The following is a 26038-nucleotide window of genomic DNA, read 5'->3' on the forward strand; positions in this document are numbered from 1 at the left end:
GTAGCCCATACCCAACCTTAGATGCATCAGACAAGTTTATGTAGCCGTTAACCCAGCACATCTCCCTAGACTTCGTTTCACCGCACACATCTGCTCACAACACCCGCTAAACATTTAAAGCACCGAAGCAAACACTGCAACAACGGCGGAATGCTGCGTAGTCCAATGCTCCGGCATATTCCACTCGCGAGGGGAGAGCCTAGTGGTGGCGCCACCCGTCCAAAAAAATCCCAGCCAGGGAAAGGTCATCAAGGTCCTTTTGCAGTCTCTAGCCGGGAGTAATTAGAGCATGCAAAGCACGGGTGCGTCCTGGTTGGTGGTGTTACGCTTGATGCGGCGCCATTCGTGGGGCCAGATGTGAATAGGGAAAGGTGCGCCGCGGCGCCTGGGGAAGTTATACCGTCCAAGGTATGCAGTGCGGTTCAAATTCGTTACAGGCCTACAGTGTCACCACGACGCCGAATATATGTGACGAGGGACTGACAGCTCCTTTTGTTATGCCAGAGCCCCTCAACGCTTTCGAGGGACTCTGGCTATGCACACGCCGTGCTGACAAAGGCGGGAATTTCGCACTTTCGGCGCGCGTTGAGGGTCGATGGCCGGAGTTCAGAGTTGCTATCAGTCGGTTATCTAGAAGTTTCATTTCATTTCATTTCATTTATTCGTCCTTAAGGGCCAGGAGGCATTACATAAGGGGTTGCGATCAACTACTCCCTTGAAACTGTGAAAAGGACCTGCCGACGCCGCCGGATTTCGTGGGAGCCTAGCTTCAATGACGCAGCGCGCAGGGGCGGTATTCTCGTGTTTGCCCATTTTGAAAAGGTCCGCTTTGCATCCATTTTGTTGTGATGCACTTTCAGCAGCAGGCGGGCTTTGGGTTGACTTTTGCACAACTGTTCTTGTAATCGCACTTTAAACGACTAAACCTATTTCAAACAATCTTTTATGTGTTTATTGTTCTGCCAGCGAACCAACCACAAGGCGACGAAAAATACTATTTCAAACTAAAACTATCTTTTATGTGTTTATTATGCTGCCAGCAAACCAACAACAAGGCGGCGAAAACTCCTATTTCAAACTATCTTTTATGTGTTTATTGTTCTGCCAGCGGACCAACCACAAGGCGACGAAAAATCGTCTGCTCCGAAAAGCCGTGGCTCCTAGCTCCGCCCTGCTTGCATGGTGTCACACCCGAGCGTTCGCTTTTAGCCAATCAGGGCTTGCTCAAAACGGACACACCACGAGAATACCGCCCCAGGACTCGTCTGCCTGCCCCCTCCGTGCTCCCAGCGCCACCTTAGGTGGCTTCGGCGACATAATAACCTCCTCCCATGGCGCTACGGCGGAGTTTTGCGAGCAAAAAAGCATTGAGGGACTCTGCTAAAAGCAACTCGTCGCAGATGGCAAGGAAGAAGGGGAAAGAGGCAGGCTGAAGAGGGGGTCACGACACTATGGAGTTCAAAAAGCAAAAGAGCATCAGGTTTGTTGGCCCGCAGCCCGCTGTTTCAGCCTACCCACAATTTTATAGGGTACGTGTGCGCAAATCCCTGCGAACAGCATGCACCCGACCTTTCTGGCAGCTTTTACTGAACAATGACGACAATAATTTTGCATTTGTGCCTAGTTGGAAGCTTTCGCTACAAGTTCACTTTGTCACCAAGAGTGTTTAAGTCTGTGTCTTCATGGCTGTAACCATCATTTAATGCTGTTGACTTACCTGTGGCGATGGAGATGGTGACGACACTGATGGTTTTATGCAGTGCTGGTCTATATTGGGTTCACCGTTACACATCTGTTTTCTGATTTTTTTTTTTTATAGGTAAAAGAGGGAGGTGACAGTCATCCAATAATTACGTACCATGGCTGCTGCCTCACTTGGGTAGGTGAAATTCTTCCTTAGTCTCCAATTGATCAACCTCCTAAGCCACCCTTAAAAGTACACAGTATGCACACTGTGCTTTACATTTCTCATGCTAAAGTCATTTGTTTATCTGCCTCTCATCTTGTGCTAAAAAAAAAAAAAATCTTCTAAACCAAATTCAAATCTTCAAAGTATACCTAGTAAGTATACCTTCTAAGTAAAACTATTCCACTAGTCTTACCTTTCTCCAGGTTAAATTATTTTTTTGAGGATAAATCCTTTGATTGCCTAAAACACATCTTATCATTATAACATGACCTCAAGAATATTTGCACAATCGCTGCACTGCAACAATCATGACTGCAAGTCTGAACGCATCTCTGTGCATATGCCAATTTGTGAAGTTGGCGATTTTTAAGTGCACCAAACAGAAGTAATGTTTCATCCGGATGCAAGTATATTAATAGTTTTTATTATCTCCTATTTTAAATAGAAACCTACAACCTGCCACTGGTGATTTCCCATCACTGCTAGCATATCATGCAGCCTGCTGCCAGGCAGACACTTGGCAAAAACATGGCAGACAAAAACCTAAAAGATGGCCTCAAAGGACAACAGAGATGGGCAGGGTAACAACAACAGAGTGCATAGCGTCCAAAATGCTTGCCCTGAACTAAAGTTGGAAGCATACTTTCACACACAACATGCTGTACATGAAGCCGTAACACAAACCTGCTGATGTGGCACATAAATGGTGAATGGTTAAATACATCATAATTCGGTTGGCAAAAAACTTAAAGCTTAAATGACATTGGCAACTTCAGTGACTGGCTTGCCACACAACTAAAGGAAGACAGAGAAAGAGACTTCTTCTAATGCATTTCCTTTGGTCAGCCCCTTCCCCTCACGAAAAAGCGGGCCGCCATCCCACACTGCCCCAAATAGATTGCATAAGAGACCAGCGCAGCAGCATGTGCAGCCAGTTCATATGTATTGCATTTCAGGCCTGACGCTGCAAAGCCTTGACAGGAATCATCGTATAACAACTGGGGGCAGTGCCAAAGATGGCTGCCTCTATGACAAACTACGTGGAGAGCTTGTGTCCTCCCCACTGCTTACACTCCCCCGGAGGAAAATTGGTGCACCTTGTAGTGGAGCAAATAACACAGCCCATGCACAAATGCTCCAGGTATTACAGTTCTCCATATTGTACAATACGGCATCAACCTACTGCCTGAAATCACTACGTCCGACGTCCCTTGCATCAAAAGTTAGCAGAGAGAGAGAAAGGGCAAGGCTGAAACCATACCATCACACATCAAACCTGTTATGGGTTTCATGGCCCGTTAAGAGTTCACAGAATGAAGTGCATATGTAAAGTCTAGAGAACAAAAAAAAAAAAAAAAAAGACCACCAGTAACGTAAACAAAAAACAGTACAAGCACACACACACAAAAGAAAGACAAACATCACATTGTGCACTTATTTACAATACGTGGGTTTAGATGTGCACTGTTGAGCACTGTTACACCTGCAGTTCGCGTGCAGCTGGTAATAATGACCTGGAAATATATGTATACAGTCAAACCCCATGATAACGAAATCCCGCCAGTACGAAATTCCTGCAGCAACGAAATATTTTTTGATCCCTGGCAAACGTCCATAGAAGTCCATGTATTTCATATCTAGCAGCAAGGAATTTTTTTGGGTAAGCGATCCCGCATTAACAAAATTCGATTTTATCGACCCATTTGAGGCCAACAGAGTCCAAAAAGTGCTCAAAAGCATTTTTTTCCCGCCGCCATATCTGTTGACATAAAAGACAGTGCAACGGACGGCCATAGAGGCAGCCTTGCGGCAACACACCAGGGGGCAACACATGGTGACTCACGGCACGGCACATCTTTGCTTTAGCTTGGGCTATGGCTTTTATGGCCGACTACTGCTGAACAGTGCCGTTGTGTGTGTGGCAATCGGCGCGTTTGCTCGCAATCAAAAGTGAAAGTTTTTATCAGAAGAAGGTAAGGCAGCCATCATTGCCCAAATTAGTGGTCTAAGTGGAGGAAGGGGGGATAGCGTTGGCACATTTGGAACCGCCTGCAGCTTGTTCTATCATTTGGAAAAACAAGGATGCCATTCTTTACTGGCGCACGTGCGCAAAACAAAACAGTGAAGACTGCGGCCTGTCTGGACGTCAACAAAGCGGTGCTCACTCGGTTTTGTGGACAGCATTGGAACAGCGAGGTGCCACTGCCTGGCAAAGTTCGACAACAGAAAAAGCTAGACTTCGCTTGCATGCTTGTACACAGTCGGTGCCGAAGACCAGGGAGAAAAACGTGCAGAGAAGGTCAACCTGCGGGATGTTTTGGATGGGTTTGACCCGGTCCCATTGTTCTTAGGCGCGCAAGACTAGCAATGAAGCATTTCTTGTAGTGCGAGAGCTGAGCTGTGAACTTACTGCAAGGTGATGCTTGCAAAGTGTTATAACCAACTTTCAGAAATAAATTCTCAGATTGCAGGCGGTTTTCTTGTCGTTTGTTTCATGCGGCAATGAAATTCCCGCAAAAGTAAATTTTTTGGCTTTCCCTGGCGGATTCGTTACTGCGGGGTTCAACTGTAGTATAAAAAGAAATCTCGAAGTGACTTCAAGTGCACCAGCTTGATATAAACACACACAAGCACAAAGAGAAAACTTAACAATGCTGTTCCTTGGAATAAAATAATCACAACTCCAGCCAAGCCGAGGTCTAGAGCCAGAGCACGACGGCTGTCCAGAGAAAGAAACACTTCCCCCAAGGGGAAGTTTTGAGCAATTGTTGCTGGGGCGCTGCAGGCTACTACACTGCAGTGTCCCAGCTGAAACACGTCACGCAAAGGTGGAGAGGAGCAGCTGCACACGTACAACACGACGACGCTTTCAGCCCAACCAGGTCAACGGATTGACAGCTGCTTTCAGTGTGAAATGCCAGCAAACATCAGTACATACCGTGCATATATTACAAAACAATGTGCATAAGGCAATAATGCAAATTCCGCCATGACGCTTGCGAACACAAGACAATGCTAAAAAACTTTCTATTTGCTTGCAGCAGCCAATAGGAAGTACAGGCTGCAACATACTCTGTGAAGATGTTATTTCAAGCAAGTCATATTCACCAGAATGACCCTGCTTAAAATGTAATCTGATGTAGTAATCCAAATTGCAGAAAGATAAAATGCTCAATGCCAGCATGCCTAGATAGACACTAAGGATGCTAAGAATGTATTTCTCAGGTGAGTAACACCAACAAACTTCTCTGCTAAGCAATGCAGTAACAGAGTTTCTTGCCATAGTGCAACTTTATTTAGGACTGCAGTCACTATTACGTGGGCCTCAAGCTTTTCTAGGCCAACTAAATGCTCTTTATAGTACCATAAGTTCAAGAAATATCAACAAACCATGAACTCTGGAACGAAGAAAGCGGAAAATTTGTAGGGCCGGACATTGTTTGGTTTAAAAATAGGAAGAGTCACAATTGCCGAAGACGTTGCGTGAGTGCGAAGCAGCTCTTGTGATTGCTAATAAGTAAGATTTCGCAAGCAAACACTAACTAGGGCTGCTTTCAGTGGAGTTTATAATTTACTGCTTCATGATACCTGAACTTGCATTTAACCTATCAGGAATAAGTTAAAAATAAAAAAAAAAAAAAAAAAAGCCACACATCCTCTAGCGCTTAACTCTGCAGTGACAAGTGGTAGGTCCTACACTCTCTCCTCCCACATGCCCCCACATGATGATGACCCAAAATTCTAAGATAACACAATGCACTGTGAAGACCTGCTACAGGCACACGATGGGGTGTGCCTGTGCAGGTCTTGTGCACCAGATTGCCGGTATGGTTCGAGGTTTTCTAGTTGTTCCTACAGTGCCCCCATATATCTAGCGCATGCACGTGGCATGGAGGCAGAGTGCTGGCAAAAGCACCAACCTCTACACCACAAATAAGTCGGTAAGCTTCGGGTGAGCCCCTGCTCGCACTCACAGAGCATGCAACCATTTCACGATTGTGGTGCCAGTCACCATTTTCGTGTTACACGTGACGTTTGAAATTTAACATGTTTTGTTTCTTTCGTTGTATGTAATCCACACCGCAACAGGATGTCCTTCAGCCCTCTAACCCAAGAGAGCTTGCCACTGTCTCAGGCTAGGCAAACTGCAGACAGGCTGAATTTTTGGCGGCCAAACTTCAGCAGGAGTGCGTTCCTGGCCTCCACCACTGCTCATCCGCGCACCACAATTGTTGGGAAGAAACGTCTTTCTTCAACGTTCAGCAAAGTTCGAATACGCTAACCAGATCAGATGGCCTCTAATTTCAGATGGTTTCCAATTCCAAAAAAACATTAGCATAACTTAGGGCAGCTCTAGATGACACGGGCCACGAAGAGCGAGAGAAACCTGACTCTGAACTCAGTGAACCTCCCGTGCTCAGATTACTTGTCTTTCTAGAGCTTGATTTCGGGGGGCCAGTTGGGTGCTCGTTGCTAGAAAAACAGTGCAGAAAACTGGGACGAAGTAGAAGGCGTGCTTATTCTCTCTGCATTTCTTCATCACGAGCCAGAACTGCTGCGCTGCCTGCCGCACAATAGTCAGATGACAAAACCCCAAACACAACGAAATTAAACTTGGGGCCACTTCAAATCCAACCAAGACCTTGTCGCATCCTGATAACGTGGCCACGCTCGAGCCACCCTGCTCAAGCTACCCTGGCTCGAGTCAACAAAGCCCAGCGGCATACTGCCACTCTCCCCAGTTCTCTGGTCAAATGACGTGCAAAGTTCACCTTCATCACTCTTCCCCCATATCGGGCAGGATAAGCTTTGGCAGCGCTCGCTTGCCGACCACGAGCGTTTATTATCATGCACATGGGCCACTTTCCATCTCAACTCTTTTTGTACGTTTGCGTAAGGCATGAGATGCCATTTGCAGAAACCATGCCTGTGGGAACAAGAACGGTGCACGTGTCACTTCAAATTAAACTCCATGCTTTGCCAGTGACGGCCCCACAAGGGTTGCAGCAAGGGGATGATGATACCACCACGCCACGAGAGGCATGTCTGTGAGGATTTATAACTCGGGCTAACTGTGCATGCCTTGCACTGCTTCATGCGCCCAGTTTCCTCAGTACGACTCATGGAACTGTTGTTCATATTTAAAGGAACTGTATACTTCGTAACTTGTCAGAAAATACAGCTACGCCACCTTGCACTAATATGTGAAGCCCTTGTGGTCACCACAATGGGAAAAAGTTACCCCCATACATCATCAACAAGGCTAGAAGTGGCAGGTCGGCTTCTGCGTGCGTGTTCTATGCGAAAGAAAAATTTTGCAAACAATTTAAGTGAGCGTTTTATTTTTCTGCAGGCTAGTTACTGAAGCAGGCTTGAGAACATGCGACTTTTATTCGTCTTATTAACAACTGCTAACGATACACTTCAGTTCAGAACTGCTTCCCAGCCGCCTTCAAGACTGTCTCCGCACCCCACAAAAAGTCCATACAGCAGACCAAGTGGCATCACCGCCCCCTCTGCTGGAAGCCTGAAGGACTGCGACCAGAGCACGTGGAATGTCAACAAGTGAGGTTACACTGAGGCATGCATTCTCTCGTGTCTCTCAACGGTTTGTTTTTGCAAAGGGACAGTTAAGTCTGCCAAAGGCACAAGTCAACATTTACTGATGTAGCAACTTGTGCAGTGTCTTTGCCTGTAGCATTCAGTCTGTCAGCTTGCACTGCATAAAAATGAGCCCCTGTTCTGCTTGCTGCAAGCGAAGTGACTCGCCCGTGTTGCGATGACAGCGTTGATTGTCCGACACAGTGGTAGGGCAAGGCGCTCCCCAAGCAGGCCTCTAAAAGCTCCCCCTTAATTAAATCGGCCCGTGACTGGCACGATTTACAATCAGTGGTGAATACCAAACGACGGTTTCCCAATATGGCACAGACCTGAAGCTGCCTCGAGAGACAACGAGATAGTGCATTATTGTTTTTTTTTTGACATTGTGATGAAGGCCAAGTGGCCATGCATTGTTTGTTCGGTTAGCAAATGCTGGCCGTAGCCATCACAAACACAACGCATAGTGAAAAGTGGAGCGATGTGAGCAGGAGAAAGAGAGAGGGGGAGAGCGCTCCAGGAGCAGCCAGGTCCGAGGCTAAGCCCTGCTGCTGGGGGCCCCACCGCCCTGGTCCCTGCTCTCTTCTTCCGTGGAGTGGCCAGTGTCTCCACATGCACTGTCGTCCGAAGCCTCCGAGCCATGGCTTGCGTTGCTCGCTGTTCGAACGACAAGAGCGGCACAGAGGAAGAGCAAATTCAGAGCTCACAAGCGAGCAGGCCATCAGAGAGGCACAGCCTCGCTGCCAACCGAGACTGAAAATCTCCCAGTCGAGGAATTTTAAGCATAAACTGCCGGTCAATGTCGCCTCCCACAGAAAGACAGGAGCCCAAGCTATTTCCCCATCCTCCGCAACATGATTGAGAAGCGTCCCCCACTACAGAGGCATAGTCAGATCTAACTTAAGCAAGCGGGAATCAACTTTCATGAACACAAGTTTAACATTCTTTAATGTCAAATGTGCTATTTCTTTTTTGCGTGCGTGTGGCGTTTGTGCCGACAAATTTTTCTTGGGCGGAACCAAGAGGCCACTTTCAAGTAACTCATCTTGACAGTCCAGTAGCGACCTGTAGATGCTGGAAAAACTGGTTTCTAGACAGTAATCTGTGGCTCTTCCTCCCTTTGTGGTCTGAGCCGGCCTCCTTGACGTGCCAGCCCCAGGTGGCCACCGCTGTGGCGGCGGAGGACTCACCGGAGGGCGCCCCCTGCGGCCGGGGTGTGGCGCTGCCAGAGGGCGAGGAAGAAGCGGCCGTGGCAGCCATGCCGTTGTGGCCGGAGGCCCGTGGCTGGAGCGTGGCGATGGCGTCCGGCCAGAAGCGCTCGACCGGGCGCACCGTCTGCACCTTGGCCTTCTTGGCCTTCTGCTGCTGGCTGTTCTCCGGGTTGCTGGCATCCAGCATGGGCTGCAGGATCCTCCGACGGGCATTGATGAACCTGCACCCAAGCTCAGCACATCTCACCAGGACCTTAAACCAAAGGGTTCGCCAACATCCGTGCCACTTGACAGGGGCTTCGTTAGCAAGTGCATCTTGCTGAAAAGAGCCATGAATTTGTTTTCAATGCTGTCAGCCCCTGCAGGCTGTTACTGTCAGGGGTGGGGAAAATAGTTCTCAACAAACATGTCAGGCCAGTTCCTTATGTTGCACCCATATTTAAGTCTGGCCTGGCGACCCTTCTCTTGTGGTAAATTATCGATCTGCATCACCGACTCGCTCTTTGTCCATAGTTCTGCAGCTTATTCTGCACAACCGCCTTTACTCTTACTCATCCCATAAACTATAAACACAACAGCGGGGCTTTATTCCTCATTGTTCACCTGTGACAAATTTGTGTGCTTTTCTTAGCAAAGTGGTCCCTGCCGTACATTCAAGACACCTAATTGATTTGATCTACTTCGATTTGTCACACTCCTTGCTGCTGCATAAACTGAATCACTATGGAATATGTAAGACGTACCTGATGCTTTTTGAAAGTTATTTGTCTAACCGTGCAAATGTTGTACGAGTCTTGTGTTGTTTCTCTGGTGAATTTCGGTCAACCTCTGGGGTGTCTCAGGGAAGCAACCTGGGGCCCCTGTTGTTCTTGATTTTCATCAATGACTTGGCTGAGTGCATGCAACACTCTGAAATGCTCCTCTTTGCTGATGACATTAAGATCTTTCAGAAAATAGACAGGGTTGGCGGGTGCTCTCTTCTACAGCATGACATCAACACCATCTCAGCATGGTGTTCAGCAAAGATGCTTCGCATAAACCATCCAAGGCAAATGCGATATCATACCATCGTCGACAGGTGCCAATTCAATTTTTGTATACGGTGCATGGGGGTTCCATTACTTGAGTGTCAACAGTACAGGATTTGGGAGTGCCCACTGATTCACCACTGAGTTTAATTTAAACACCACACTGAAAGAACAGGCAGTGATGCAAGGAAGTCCCCTGGACTCTTAACACGTGTCACAAAAGAGTTCCCCGACCCTACCTGCTACGTGTCCCTCTTTCAAGATATTGTGTGTTCCCGGCTACAGCACTGCTCAGTTGTGTGAGACTCTGTTCCTCAATACTTGCCACTGTCCCTGGAGCGAGTCCAGATCAGATTTGTTCAAATCTATTGAGACCGTTACCTTTCCAGGACAATATTACACGTACGACAGAATACTTGACCACACTGGATTAACCAGACTGAGTGACAGAAGAACACTCCTCGATATGTGCTTTCTTCACAAGCTCATTCATGGTGCCACTGACTCTGCCGATTTGCTAACTTCCATCAATTCCATCAACACACTGCGTCCTTTGATAAGCATTAAAGATAAACTGATCCACTAATCTTTGAATCCATTCCAATTTATTTGTCAAGCTCACTTGGTGCAGGCCCCAGACTATACTGGCATGTTCCAGTGTGGACCATACAATTATTCTGAACACCTTGAGCTTTATGCTGGTGTACCATCTTTGAACTGTTGCCCAACATACCGAGTTTGCATTGGGGCCTCTAATGATGTCAAACCACCAGATTTCTTCTACAGACCCTTCAAAATAGCAAAATTTGAAATAGAGGTTGGGCTTCACCGCAAGGCACGGGCACCACGCATGCTAACATTTTCTTTTATATCTGACAAATTGTACTGCGCAACTCAATTTTTTTTTCCGGGACGGGTTTTTGAAATGTTTACCTACAAAATGTATATTCTGCACGTTTTCTACTACCAGTGGTTTATTATACACACTTCCTATTTTAAATTTTCTTTGACGCCTGGACAAAAAATTCGAATTTGATAATTTTTTTCGCAATCATTATTTATGAAAACATTAACGAAAGAGTTAAGGCCCAACCACATGCACGCATAAAATCGATGTACTCGTGCAACGACGTATGCTTGCGGCGACATACGCCGCTGCCTTTACACCGACCGACGACGTCGGAGAGGGCGAGTAAATACATATCGCCGCAACGCGCGCGTAAACCAATGCGCTGCGCAGTCTGGCTCGACTACCCCAGACTCAGCTTTGAGGCGCCCACTTCAACTACATTTTAACTCAAATAAAACAAATAATGCCTATTCTCACAAAAGTACGTATATTTATACAGAAACAACTAAAACAGTTCTTGGGACATTAAAAGCGCTATGGATTAGTATGTATACTTGGCAGGCACAAAACCTTCCGCTACATTTGGCGTAAACTGCCTTGCTCCCATAGTTGCTCGTTGCTTCGCACCTTTTGTACGGTTGTTTGCTCCCAGTATTTTACAAATTACTACGTTTTATCGCAAAACTAAAAGTAAAGTTAGCTTATTTATCAATTTGCTGTCTTGTTGTGCGACGTGACCGTCAGATAACATCACCGCCAGAGGTCTACGTCAACACCGTGCGCCTGAAAGTTTGCGTCGATGTCTGGCAGGCTCTGACTTGGGCGTAACAAGCGCGTGGCAATGCATTTGGCGTACGCCGGTTCCTTACGCGCTTACGGCAGTTTACGTCGTTGCGCGAATGTCGGTTTTACACGTGCATGTGGTTGGGCCTTTAGAATCGGGTAAGCACAGCACACCAAAATGGCTCTGCCCCAGACTTTTTTGAGCACGCCCATGCCTGGCAGGCTTCCTTCCAGATCTCAGTAATATGGACGGCCATATTATACATTTAGCACACTTCATTGCTGGTACATCTACTCACTCAACACACAAAAGTGAAGTGAATGTACAGAGCAATGTCTTTCGGGCATCAATACTCAGCCACCACCATTAGGCGAGTGTGAAATCGGTTCAAGGTGATTTGAAGTAGATGAGATAATTGGGCAAGCTCACTATGCTGCAGTGAAACTCTCAAATGGCATTCCACCTGGGATGTATCTCATTATCTTTAGAGCCACGGTAATCCCATGCTATCTTGAAGTTGAAGTATATATATATAAAAAAAACACGCTAAATGGAGTTTCTACCGTATTTTCCGGTGTATAAGTCGCGGCTTTTTTCTGACATTTTCTTTGGTGCGTCTTATCCACCGGTGCGACTTATGTGTGGAATAAATGTGGTACGTGGTGGTTGCGAGTGTTCCACCCTCGAAAAGGTGCCCGTGTGCTGTGTGATGTCAGCGCACGTTAAGAGACACAGTTCTATGGTCTAAATGAATGAATTATTTGTTAGCGAGTCAGAGGAAGAAGGCTTTGGTGGTTTTGCCTATACCCCGTCTGTAGGTACATGCAATCTGTTTGTATCATAAACCATTTTTGAGAAGTTAGTTGTCTAGACTTTGGACGGTAGATGCACGAGTCTAGCACAGCTTTCCGGGGAATCCGTTCAGAGGCAGCGGCCGCGCAACCATGTACTTTTGCTGCACTTTCTAACAAACTGATCCTCTATGAGTTTACCTGATTAACAAGGCGCAACTTATCCACCGGTGTGACTTATATACGTTTTTTTACGGAAAAACTGCTTTTGTGAGGTGAGTGCAACTTATACAAAAGTGCGACTTATAGACCGGAAAATACGGTACTTGTTTAGCAAAATTTTCAGTCCCTGAAACCTCCAAAAATAAGCAGGCACAAACACACAGAGCACAGATGCAACCTGTTAGAGCCTCCACAAACCACAGGGCTAAGTGAGTTTGATCCTACAAGCTTCTACTTTGCTTAGAAACCCAAAGACGGAGCTCATGTCGGCATTCCTCTGAGCTTTAGAGCTGCAAACAGAGAAGATCCTCCTTTTACTATGAAAAGCACCAAAAGTGATGGTGAACAACTGAGCAGTTCAAGAGCTAATTGAACCTGGAAACAAAACCTTTGTCACTCACCAGTTGTTAACTTGAAGTAGTGTCAGGTTGGTTTGAGCAGCTATCTGCCTCTTTTCATCCTCCGTAGGATAGGGGTGCTGGGACGACGACAGGGGCCAGGAAAGGAGAAAAAGAAGGCGAGCTTCTTCACGCGCCACGTTACGCAAACTGCACACAGATTCAGTTGTGCATCTCAGCCAGCCCGACAGGGGCACGGCAGGAGCAAGTGGCGCAACAGCTGAGCAAGGCTCATTCCACCTGCACTCCCCGGCCACACCGCCACCAGCTCAAGCCTACAGGGAACCACTCGGGGGTAACTACTCAGCGCTCCAGGGCTACCGCATGCTGCCACGCATGAGGTGCTGTGTTCAAATCAATTGGCTTTTGGTCACAGAAGCCATAATTTCAACGCAAGTGAAATGGGCAAGCGCTAACTTCCCTCTGATTTTTATCAAGGAAACCCCTGTAACACTTTCGTGACCACGCCTATTCCCAACGATAGAATGTTATCGATAAATACAAATTCAAATTTTGCCGCTCTCCGATCGCTTCTGGACAGCTGCCACCATCCAAAGGGTAAAGGAGGAAGTATTTCATCAGTTTCATTCTCCTCTTTTCTCCGCCACGGAGGGGATTTTCAGGGGTGAGACAGCTGAATCAGATTTGGGAGCGGTTTCCGGAGCAGCAAAATCCCTATTTTGGAGCAGAAAAACCTTGAATTGGAGCAGGACAACAACATTTATTATGCCACCTTAGGAGCATTAAAAAATAACATTTTGGCAACTCAAAGGGGGGCATTTTTCAATCGGTTTTGAATGTACACAGCACTGAAACAGCCTTACAATATTTTTTTCTACCAGGGTATCACAAGGCACGAACTGCACTACCTTTTTACAAACCATTTTTAAATTCTTCCATACATTTACTAAAGGCTCTATGCATAGATATTGTGGAGTGCCATTGAAAATATCGAATTGAAAAACTAAGCAATCGTAAGGCATTTTTATTATCATGTGAATGTCGAAATTGTTATTTTTGCAATCCCAGACTCGGCTTTATGCACAAGCCACGGCAAAAGTTGCGCATAGAGAAGCGATAATCGTCGCACCACGCCAGCCCTCCCATTTCAATCTCCAAGGTGCACATTTACTACGATCGTAATTTGAGTAACGTTGGTATGTTCAGCCACCTCCCTTTTGGCATTAAATTTCACTTCAGATAAATGAACCATTATTTCTAGCTTGCATAAATAGCCTGTCCCTCTATCGGACACTGCTTGAACATTTTGCGGCGATGTAGCCAGCGCAGCCACTTTTGCAGTTTCGATCGTCCCGTTCCCGCCGCTCGCAAGCTAGATACCAAATGCAGCAATAACTCGGCATTTTATAACACCGCAATGAGTCTGAAATTTCACTTCAAGCACGCACCGCACTTCACACTCAAGGCCGAAACATGGCAAATTTGTGGGCACCATGTTATCTTTAATGAACTCTCCCGTCTTTTGAGTCGCACAACTTCCAGCAACAGATCAAATGACCCAGCCACCCCAGTTACCAAAACCACGGTAGAACTCGGCGAAGAGCACTCTGCCTAAACCACGAGCAAATATTTCGCCCGATGGCCATGTTTTCCATTCTTCACCAAACCAAGATGGCAGCGCCCCGTTAAGCCGTTCCGGAGCACATGTTCCGGAGATACGGCGCTCCAAAAATTGCCGTTTTTTTCATCAACTTCCACAAGTAGCTTGTCGCCTTAGTACACATAAGTATTTTTTCTACTGGACTTTGCAATGGTTTTCGATGAGAAAACTTTAAAAACGCACAGAATATAACATGCGCAACCCGACATTGTGACTTTCGAATCAACTATCTCGGGGTCAATTTTATGCGGGTTTTTTATTGAATGATTAATCAAACAAGTTTGGCACAACTTTTGCAATTTTCACGCTTTTGGAGCAGCATGGTGCAGGAAAACGGAATTGCATCAAAACTGCGCGAAAGGTGCAGCTGTTTCACCCCTGTGATGAGCAACATCTCACGAGCCCCTCCTGTTGAGTCCCCCAAAACTGCACCACACGGTCCCCAGCACCAACCACAAAAATGTGGCTGTTTCCTCTTCCATAGGAACCAGTAAAACACGAAAGTGAAATGTGCATTCACAGGACCCACTGAATGTTTATTGTGCATCGATATGGACTTGCACGTCGCTATTTGTATTTCATCAGAATGGCACTGTTAGACGCGCCGGAGTGTCACGTAAATCCGACTGGAACCACAGGCGCTCGCAAACTGTCCTTGCGAACGAAAAGGGTTGTCAGCGAATCGTCTGGTGAACACACGGCCCGCTGCAGCAAAAGGAGCAAAGGAGCAGCGGACCGGGTCATGAGCGCGACACACGCAAGTCCGCATCTTACACTGCGTGTCCCCCGTACACGTAGGCGCTGGCATCCAGGCGCCAACTGTGGGCGCTCATTAGCGTCATGACGCAGCACCCATGGCCTTCGCGACCTGCTGCCGGCAGAAGATCGCAGAGGCCACGTAGCACCATCCGAAAGGAAGGCGTGTTTGTCGTCCCATTCACGCGACGGTTCGTAGCGCAGTCAGAAGAGCACCTCGTACCTCCCGTTGCGGCCAGAGAGTCGTGGGATCGAAACGGGGCGGCGCCGCATCAATGGCACTTTTTCTGACAACGTCACTACCGTGACGGATATCACGTCACCAATATCTTTGTGCAGCCGGGCATAAAACACTTTCTTGTTAAAAATGGAAAAATACCACTGCAAACCGCGCTGCAAAAAAAGGAAGGTTGAGCAGAAAACAAATGTTGCCTGTGAAACATGTGCAGCCAATCTCTGTTTTTATGGCACTTCATGACACTGTCGAGAAACTGCTTTGCACAGTGGCATGATAAGCATTAGTGTTCACATTTTTGTAAGTATGTAAATAACTTTTGTATTTACACAGCTCACATTTGCAGTATTATTCTCTAAGGGCATTTAAAATGTATATTTCAAAAATTTTTTGTAGGTACCCTGTGCAAAGTAGCATTGATGTTTTCTGTTCAATACTTTTTTGTTTTGATAATTTTTTTGATAAAATTTGTAATAATCTGTTATTTGAAATTATTGCTGTTATAAAGCCCTATCATTCCTCTATCATTTCATATCTTCAACTTTAGCACCAATCATTTTCTGTAGCAAGATAAAAATATTTCCTGGACCACCCAGAAACAAGCGATTTTTCTGCGGTCACGAAAGTGTCGGGGGCGACACATATGCACACCTGCACAGACAGGCCCCGAAGCACCGGGCACTGTACATAATGGAAAGCCACCCATCTATCTGGCGGAACAAACGGCACAACAAAAGTGATTCACAAGAAAAGGTAATGTAGCGAGTTTGAATGATTAGGCGCTTGTCCATGTCATGTCGCTCCTCCTCTGTCGTTCTTTTTGTGCAGTGTGCTACCTTCAGGTGACACAATGACATCGCAGCAGCCTGCCCCTTGCATTCCATACTCGCACCTGGAGGATGGTTGGTGTTGGTCAGGGCCTCTAGTCCGCACAGGTCGGAAAAACACTTCTCCCTTGCATGGCCAGGAAGGAAGTGTGGCCCCATGCCTCCATTTTTTCAAATGCCGCACATTAGTGGTGTAGTTTCTATTAGCAACCAGAAACATTCCTCCACCAAGAATCTGCGGGAGTCGCAGAGACCAGCCATCCCAACTGGCCGTTTGCTACTGGGGAGAGGAGGTGCAGCTACACTCCCTTGCACCTCATCACCGCAACCGGCTGTTCCTCCGCTCGGCGCAAAGAGTGCGTTACTGCGAAAATTTTTGGAAGCACAAAATAAAAGAGCCCCCCCAAAACAAAACAAGTTAACATAATGTTCTTGGGATTTTAAAATTTCAATGCGAGATACATTACCACAACTAACGTATATCAAAACATAAAAATATCATAAAAAAATGCCATTCCCAGTCAAACCCCGGTGCAAAAAGAACAGAACAGAACTTTGTTGAAAAAAAAAAAAAAAAAAGTTCAGTTTACTTTTTATGGCTTACGTGTTGTATTTTACACACGTATGCATTATTCCCTAGCTTTGAAATTACAAAGTATTAGCGTAAAGTGGCCTTTTTGCTTCACGCATTGTATTTATGTCCCCACATTTTTCACCATCTCATTCTCCAACATGCGACGTCTCGTACGAGGTCGATTTTTTGGCAGAGCATGACTACGCAGTGCCACCTGCAGCCGCATTTGTTACTGTTTCTTCGACTCCAGATTCTTCATCGCGTTTGCTGTCTGGGGCGAGTTCACCTCCCCCAAAGAGCCCATCAACGCCAAAGCATCTGTACAGGAAGAACTGCAGCGGCATTGGTCATTGTCACCACATTCAGCAGACAGTTTTGAACATCTACATGAAGCTGCGAGAGGAGCACCTGCACTTTGGCGTGAAAGAAACTTGCCACACGACAAGTGAGTACACCAGTGTCAGTTTCTGGGAGATTTTGGACATCCAATCCAAAGCGAAGGCGATGGGCGGGAAGGTGACAACACCTTCGTGGAAAAGGCCCGGAAGCGGCAACTGCAGACGCCGCACTGCGATGTATGACGGCTTCACTTTGTGCGCGCTGAGAAACATTGTGAACGATCTCTTCCGGCGCAACGAGCCTCCTACTGCACAGAAGATTGCAATAGAATTTCAGAGGAGTGAGCATCTCCCCAGCTTTCGAACGTGGACCATCTGCCGCCTCCTGAGTGACATCGGATTCGTCTTCGAGAAACGCGAACGAAACTCGATGATGATCGAGCGTCAGCACGTGCTGATTTGGCGGCAGAAATACCTTTGTCAGATCGCTGAGTGCAGGCAGCAGCACTGCAGGGTGTTCTGCACAGGCGAAACTTGGGTAAACACTGGCCACACCGTGACGAAGGCTTGGAGGGACGAGACAGTGAAAACGCCTGAGGACGCTTTCCAGCGTGGTTTGACAACTGGGCTCAAACAGCCATCTGGAAGAGGAGCGCGGCTGATAGTCACCCACATCGGCAACGAGGACGGCTTTGTTGACGGCTGTCTGTCCGTCTTCAAAGGAATGAAGTCTAGAGACTATCACGAGGAAATGGACGGCGAGCATTTCAAGGCTTGGTTTGACTCAGTTCTCACTAAGCTGCCCCAGGGTTGTGTTGTCGTCATGGAAAACGCGTCCTACCACTCCAGGCGCCTGGAGACTGTCCCGACCATGTCCTCACGCAAGCCTGACATACTAGCCTGGTTGACATCAAAAGGTATACCGTGCACGGAGAAAGAAGTATTCAGGAGGGGAATCCGCTGGGCTGGGACAGCGCGGGCGGGCGGCGCGTTAATGTCACTGTTTGGCGAGGGGGAAATGCAGCTTGCGGAGCAGCACAACAGATGGTGCGTCAAGCGCGTTGCCATAATTTACATGTTCTTCTACGGGCGCGACTCACAAAAATCGTAATATCATCGAAAATATCGCGAAAATTGCCAGATTTCTTCCTTTAAAATAAATAAACAGAAGTGCTGGACATCTTAGCAGCAGTTATTAATAAATACTGCCCCAGTTACAAGCCGTACTGTGCTTGAAAAGAAGCACTGGAAGGAATCCCGGAGCAGACGACGTCTGCGCCGCCTTCCCGCCACGAGTGGTTCACTCTCGCCGCTCTCTCCTCTCGCGGGCGGCTTCTCAGATTTTCGCGCGCTTTTCATGTTGCACAGACAGGGCGGCGAAGTTAGGGCAGTCTAAATATGAACTAATGGCATTGAATATAAGAACCATCATTCACAGGAACTAATCACACCTAGATTCTCAACCACGTATTTTTTTATTGTAGGTTCGTGTTCTAAAAAAAATCTAAGCCCCGTCGTCCTACGAAAAATGTGTGAAACGCGATGATTTCATCTGCCACAAACCGACTCCAATGAAAGTCTAGTCGCGCGACGCCCGTGGGCAGACGACGTTGGCGTCGTCTGCCCACGGCGGCGGCCGGCTATGCGCTGACTGACCTTGAACCGGCGAGCCTTTTCCCTTTGGCGCCTCGCGGCAGAGGGTGCGTCGGTGCCGTGCCCGGTAAAATGCTGGGCGCTGTGACTTTATCGCGCCGCCGGAGCAAGCCCAGTTGCGCCTCCTGAATAATTCTTGCTCCGTGATACCGTGTGATGCAACGATGACAAAGCAGCAGCTTCTTGAACTGGTGGCGCCAGTGAAAGACCAGTTTGTAAAGTTCATAGTTGATGTCGCGGCAGAAAAGGCTGGGTGCGTCGTTCTGAGGTTGCCACCATACCACTGCGAGTTTGACCCCACCGACCTGATCTGGGCGCAGATGAAAGGTGAAGTTGCAAGGCTGAACACTGACTTCAAGATTGACAGTGTGCGGAAGCTCCTCATCACAGCAGCTGAGAATGTTTCTCCAAACAACTGGGCCAAGGCTGTTGAGCACGTCATTGGCATTGAGGACAAGTACCGAGAGGCGCGTGGCTTCAGCGACCATGTGGAGCCTATCATCATCAGCCTCGGGGAGGAAGACGACGACAGCTGTGGGAGTGCAGATGACGACGATGCAGATACAGATGACGGAGAAAGACACTACTCCATGGTCAGAAAAGACGTGCAACACCGTATCTAACCACCCACTGCAAGAAGTCCCTGGTAACGCAGAAGCGGTCCAGGTGAGCTTGAGACGTGCCATGCCGCCATTTGTTGCGGGGCGGCACCCCGCTGACGTCCCGGGTCCACATGGATTCTATCACTGTCCCACAAAACGAACATTAACGTACAAGTTGAGAGTGTCTGGCTCTGCTCTCCCTTGTCACTGACACTTTGTTAATATCTCCTCATAAAGAAGAAATACATTTCCCGGTACATTACGCGGTACTGTTTGTGGGGAAGCAAACAGGTCAGTACGAGCTTGCGCCTTGTCGGGGGAATGCACGCAAAGGAAACAGAAAAACTTCCCGCTCATTTTTGCATCAACCAGGGAGAAACTACCATCTGCCCAAGCTTGCAGTCAACAATTTTAAGGAAGTCTCTTTTTCTAGTAAGAATGGCTGTTCTGCCCGCACGACTACATTTAGCAGGCCAACTTACTGTCCAACCAACAAATTTTTTGACGTTGCTACCATGTGTGCCCTGCCTTTCCACAATACACTCTTCTACCCTTGGAACGAATGCCAACATGTTGCAACAATGCACAAGATACGCTGAATGCTGTCTGATTAAGTTATCGGACTGCCTGAAACTTTCAGCGACAAGCTTCAACAAGGGGACTGTGCCTCGCGGCAGTACAGAAAAAATTTTTAAATGGCTGCTACGATAACTAGCTGCTGTACAAAATGTGCTCATGTCGTTTTGTTCTCTTTACGTCTAGTTTAAGGCGTTTTGCCTGATAAGTAGGAACCTTCTGCGCATAAGCTTGAAATTGTCTTGCAGCATTACGTGACGTGCAACCATGTTTCTCGTTGTTTGGTGATTTTATTTCATTTGAAACTGCTGGCAATGAAGAGTTGCCGAGGTGCTGAGGCAAAAAACGACTTGTATAACTATCTCACTAAGCCCCTTTGCATCCGGCAGCATTTAGAAGTAAGGTATAAGGGAAATCACTGCAGTGTTCTAAGTGGCATCATATGCTACTTATGTGCTTGAATGGACTTCTCATGGCAGCGCCACGTATGGGATGTTTTGTCCTTTCACTGAGGATGTGCACATTTTCCTCTCACTACAAGTGTGCTTGTATGTGATTTCAAGTCAAAGCTTGCAGTGTAATTAAATGTGTGTATTATGTAATTAAAAAATTACAATTGACAGTGCAGTTGCAATTTTGCAACACATCCCTGGCTTGGTGTCGTGTTGAATGGTATCAAAAAAGCAGCCGTTGCGAGTTTTGTGCATGTAGAGTAGACTGCTTATAACGAATGCATGTATAATAATCTCAGGCTCATTGTAAGACACGATAAAATGCGGCTGTCATATTACGGGCATGGGGAGGTAATTGAATGCAACTTTGTTTTGATGTGAAAAAGAAGGCTGAGTGTCAAGTTTGTCGAAAGTGCCTCACGTATATAAATATGCAGCTGAACAGAACTGTAAGCAGCTGTTTCAGCATCTGGGCTGTAAAGCATACTTCAGAGATAAATGTGAGATATCGAGGCTCCTAGCAGTGCGTTATTGTGATAATGTGGAGGAAACATTGAACAAGACTGCGTACGGGCACTGTGAATGTCTTCATACACCTGCGGTAGTGCCCTAGTGGTAAATCCAGAGGGAAGGCCTGCAGGGAACCGCCTGTCGCACTCTGCATTCTGGGGTTCAGTGAAGCTCCATGCCAAAACCACACAACTTAGTTTGGGCGGGGTGGGGAAGGCGCCTGCTCACATTTCTGGGTTCCAATAACCTTTTCATATTTGTAAATTGGTACCTCAAGCTCGTATCTACGAGTATGTCTACCAGTGAGTCTGTCTGCATCATGCCCTTGTTTTGGCACTTGAATTTGCATAGAAGACACTAAAACTTTCCATTCATAAACATTTCAGCGCAAAACGGGTATAAAAACAAATGCTCTTTATAAGTGGCGGTTCTCTAGCCAAATTATAAGTGTGCATAATTCACTCCCACATATAATTAAGAGAAAAGCACACGTTTTTGCTGTTTGGACTGCGATTTCTTTGAGCTTGCCCCAGCAGATGTAAATTGAAGCAATGGGCATAAAAAGGTGAGCTGTAACTATGACGCCAAAAAATTTTCCCTGTACAGGCATTTTACCCAGTATCGTAAAATGACACTCCAAATGCCGTGTGTTAGGGTGTATAACAATCTGAAAGAAGTGGAATAGCCCGTTATAACCTATATTGGCGCTCTCAAAATCGCAATTGCCATGGCAGCTGCAAAAGAGCATTTTTCAGGAATGGAGAATTTACCATCCATTTGGAAACGCCTGCGTAGACTCGATCAGAATTGCATTGCGTTGAGACTTGAGCAGAACTAAGCTTAAAAACGCTTTTTCCCAAAAATGCGCAGCGCCGTGAACCACGATTTTTACGCGCAGACACTTTATGGTCGCTTCTTGTAAACTGCAGGCTTTCTTGCCAAGACTGTGTAAAAAAAAAATAAAACGCGGAACAGCGCGATATTAAGGACAGTCCTAGAAATGACGGCAGTGCTTAGGCAATGCACATGTAAGGAGCAATAACCAGGAATAGAAAGAAATAAACTTACGCGTAATACCGAAGCAGAAGCGAAGTTATTTTTTACGCGTGATATGAAAGGAGCAATTCTGTTATTGTTTTTCTTTTTACACACAGCGCGCTACCTATGTGCACCTCCGATTGGCATGGCTTTTGTGCACACATTACTAAACACAAGAGTGTTTGATGCCCTTGTTATTACCCATCAGCATAATCTAAAAATCTAAAATTGTTCTCCGCGTCGTCGTCGAACGCGCATAATGTTGCGTACCTTGCGAAATTACTTCACGTACGTATAACTGCATCGATCTTTGTAACATGGTGAGTCTTATACACATTAAAGACGCACTCGCTGTTCCACGCGCTATATTAAAACTTCGTGTCATAATTACGTATGTCATAATTACGAAATCTTGCGCCGCCCACGAACTGGTGGGGTGAGGTGTGGGCAATCGGTCAGTTCTAAAATGATAGACGCAAGATAAACAACCGATAGCAACCACCGCCAGCGCACGCACACAATAACCACACCGGATACGAGTCGTTTCCACGACTTTTCGGACTTAATCTGCCTATAAATTACTGCAGTGACGACAAACAAACTCGGTGAGAAAAAAGATGATGTCACGCATTTACCGCGATCCTCTTTCAAAAGGCGCGCGCACTGACGTCACGGGTCCGGCGCGTCGGCGGAGTGATACACTACATGAGGTGGTGCCGTTCTTAGGTTGCAACCAAGTATAGCAGACGATGCGACTGGAATGGGACACCAGTTGGTGCTGCTATGCTACAGCACGGCTTTCTTTCGAGGCGCACATCACGCCTGGAGATCTGCAGATGCGCATGCGGAGATAGTCACCTCGGGTGAGGGCCAACTTTATGCGAGTTTCCTTTGCCTCCCACAACGAGCCTGGTGTTCATCCGCTCCACTACCTCTCGTGTTCCCCTGCTGGCGAACCTCGAAGTGCGGCCCTGGGTACAGTGGCCACGTGGTAAACGCGTCGGGATGCCGCAAGAGCCGTGACCAAGAGCTCGGGCGGGCCCTCCCTTCCTCTCCCTCAAATCAGCACACCGCAGCGGCCACTGACCACAATGTGCTGGAAGAGCCAGGAGCGCATGATGCTGGTGGCCTGCTTGGGCAGCACCCCTCGCTTCTGCTTCTTCTTGGAGCCCAGCAGGTCCTCGTCCTCGTCATCCCCGCTGAGCGACAGGGCCCTGCCCACACCTGCAGAGACGCAAGGGGCCACTGCACCGGCCGCACCAGCAGGGGCCCCGAGACAAGGACAGCCCCCCAGCGCTGCCGCCCTCGTTCAGGGGCCCCGGGCACGCCCCGTCAGCCCACGAGACGTAAAAAGCGACACTTCCTTGAGTGCACTGGTAGTCTGATAGTCTGTGCAAAGCCGCTCCCAACTACCCCACCCAAGGACTCGCCCCATCACGTGGCAAGCATGTCGGTGTCAGTGTACAGTGGAACCCCGCTGATACGTCCCCCAGTCTTATACGATGGATCACCGGCAAACGCCTCGTACAAGCAATGCCGTAAAGACCTCAACGATATGACGCTCGGGTGCACACGGCGGACCCTGCCACGCATAAACCGGCGTTTTTACCACATTTTAACCCTTTCTCTGCCTGGTCCCGACCTTAACCCCCGTTTGGCGCTACTTGATGTGCAAAGGTCCGCAGGCGGGCCAGACCACTCGCTGAAAAGATGCAAGCAAGCAGGCGGGTACTCGTGAGCGGGAGTTAACCTGCCATGGGCCCCACGCAGCAGCACTACGCCATTGCGCCAACCGGGAGAAGTCGGAGCTCCCGTCGAGCCGCCGCCGAATGCGAAAACACTTTGACGCAACTCTCTCCCCCTCTCTTCTTATTAGTGTCTCTCAAAGCGGCGTTGTCACTCCACTTCTTTCTCTGCGAGGGTGCCTGCATTTAGGCGCGGCCGCCGCAAGGGTGACACGTATAGCTGGTATTCATTGAAAAGTTTAGCTGTCAATTTCTTCATTTGGCAACACTGAAATGGCCACGGACATGGCCGAAGCGCCACAAACATGGCGCGGCTTATGCCATTGCGGCCGCACGCCGAAGAACAAAAATAACACCGGCGTGCGTCGTCTATTGTGTTTAAACCCGATTCTAAACGGTGGTGCCAACAGAGTTATTTATCGCACTCACATTTGAGTCGAGGCAATAATTTGAGTTCGGCGGGCTATAGCTTAGAATGTCCAACGCATATCATGCGCTTAGCACGGACACGGACAAGTACCGCCATCTCGCAGATTCCGACGTAACCAGTGACGGCGCATTCACATGGTTGCCTGCATGCGCGCCTCGCTATTGAATACAGGCCATACGTGGGCACCTCCATTTTGGGTCACTCGCTGGCCGCCGCAGCATGTCACTGTAGCAAGACCGCACTATAATTTTCGCCGCAACACAGTTTACTCGCGAAGTTGGAATCATCGTATCTATTTCGCATTGCTGGGACTTGTGGGGAACGAAAACACCTATGTGTTGAGTATGACACAATAGCGACGGCACGGGACCGTTCATAGGGTGTCCCCACCCCACGGCAATGCTGTGTTTACTTCATCTCCGCCCTGTACTATCATTCGTTTCGCTTGGCCTTGGCAGTTTCACACTCGCTTTTCCCCTCTCAATTTGCTCGACCACGTCGGCCTTATCTAGCGCGAGCAAAGCCGGGCTATAAATAGCGCCGGATGGATCGCTTGGGGGTCGCGTAGCGCGCGGCGCTTGGCTGGCGGGTTGTTGGCTCGAACGCTGTGGAGCTGAGGTGGGCGCAACATGGGTGTTTCTTTTCTTTTTTCGTTTAAGTTGCGATTTCAGATAAGCGTTCGCAAATCACGCGAGAACGCACTAAATATAGTAGTCTAAATAAGTTCTTAGTCCCCCTGTCGCGCGAGACCGTCTACTAGGCCGGCATTTACCCGCACCCCGGTCGTACGACACTTTTTCGCGGTCCCTTGAGAGTCGTATTATCAGGGTTCCACTGTAGTATTTTATCCGAGACACCATTTTGTAAATACTTCTCTAACAAAAGAATAACGTTCAAATACTACATTCACTTAGGCGACTAAATACAAAGTGCGTACCAAAACACTAAAGCCACCCATTGCAGTAGCATTTTACATTTTGCACACTGGGAATAAATAGTGAGCATACAATGGAGCTTTTTCCAGTACAGGTCGCTCCCAGGGGCAGACATGGCGAACTAAGAGGCATAGCCTCGAAAATCTTCCCGTCAAGAAACTTGGTCTCCTCCCACCCACTCATCACCTTCCCTTCCTCATGGAGGCCACGGAAGCAGTGCACATTTCGCACCTGCGTGGTCTGTTTGCTCTTCGTACTTCCTCAATGGTAGCCATGTGTTCACAGCAAGAACAGCCCCAAACGTGTCCCGCCCTTGCCTTCGCAAGCTCTGTGGGTGCATGTGGGTACGAACTCACCGCAAGCTGTTGAAAAATAGAAAGCAGCAGCAAGCTTAAGGTGCACCTGGTCGCTTACATCGCCCGAGGCACCACCCCAAAATGGCGGATTGGCAGCACACGCATATGCAGACCGCTACTGGAAAAAGGTCCATTATCACTTTGCTAGAGAAATTTTCAATTGTTTCTTCCCAGCCAAGTTTACACATTTCCTTAAAACACAAAGCTGCCTCTGGTCTTCACAGTATCACAATGTTTTCCTTTTTTTTAAACCAACTCATTTTGAAGCACAGCAGACATGCAAAACATTATGCTGAACACAAAGAAGAAATGTTTTTAACTACATTCTTTAAAAATGCATTAGCAGACGATAAATGCATCACTGCTATGGGAACTCAATATAAATCCACACAACCCTCAATTGTACATGCAAAAACAGAATGCAACATGTCTGAACACATTTACTCAGTCAGTATAAGAACAGCATTACGTGAGGATTACTGTATTATTCCTACATTCCACACATCTAAAAGACGCCAAGAAACTACACGTGAGCTTTGAAGCGCTTTGTAGATGAGGGCTATGGACTAATTTTAACCTCCTCGGAATCTTGTACACGT

The 26038-nt window shown here is 47.5% G+C and overlaps 1 protein-coding gene and 1 long non-coding RNA gene across 6 annotated transcripts in view; one reads left to right on the forward strand and one right to left on the reverse strand.

Moving 5' to 3' along the window:
- The first annotated feature begins 271 nt into the window (after nucleotides 1-271).
- LOC144178132 (uncharacterized) lies at nucleotides 272-8799 on the forward strand. The gene is made up of 4 exons (XR_013323952.1): nucleotides 272-408; nucleotides 1820-1879; nucleotides 7356-7474; nucleotides 8661-8799. It is a non-coding gene; the product is annotated as an uncharacterized LOC144178132 (long non-coding RNA).
- Nucleotides 2312-26038, reverse strand: part of LOC144178129 (homeobox protein PKNOX1-like) — a 33575-nt gene continuing 9848 nt past the window's right edge. For all 5 annotated transcript variants that reach the window (XM_077705682.1, XM_077705685.1, XM_077705686.1 and 2 more), the window contains 4 exons: nucleotides 23061-23197; nucleotides 12795-12871; nucleotides 8698-8939; nucleotides 2312-8164 (listed from right to left, as the gene is read on the reverse strand). In XM_077705682.1, coding sequence (XP_077561808.1) covers nucleotides 8046-8164; nucleotides 8698-8939; nucleotides 12795-12871; nucleotides 23061-23197 — 575 coding nt within the window. In that variant the 3' untranslated portion in view covers nucleotides 2312-8045. The remainder of the gene's footprint in view (nucleotides 8165-8697; nucleotides 8940-12794; nucleotides 12872-23060; nucleotides 23198-26038) is intronic.

The sequence above is a fragment of the Haemaphysalis longicornis genome, unplaced genomic scaffold (assembly GCF_048455015.1).
Source record: "Haemaphysalis longicornis isolate Haplotype H1 unplaced genomic scaffold, Haemaphysalis longicornis Haplotype H1 scaffold_4, whole genome shotgun sequence".
Classification (NCBI taxonomy): Eukaryota; Metazoa; Arthropoda; class Arachnida; order Ixodida; family Ixodidae; genus Haemaphysalis; species Haemaphysalis longicornis.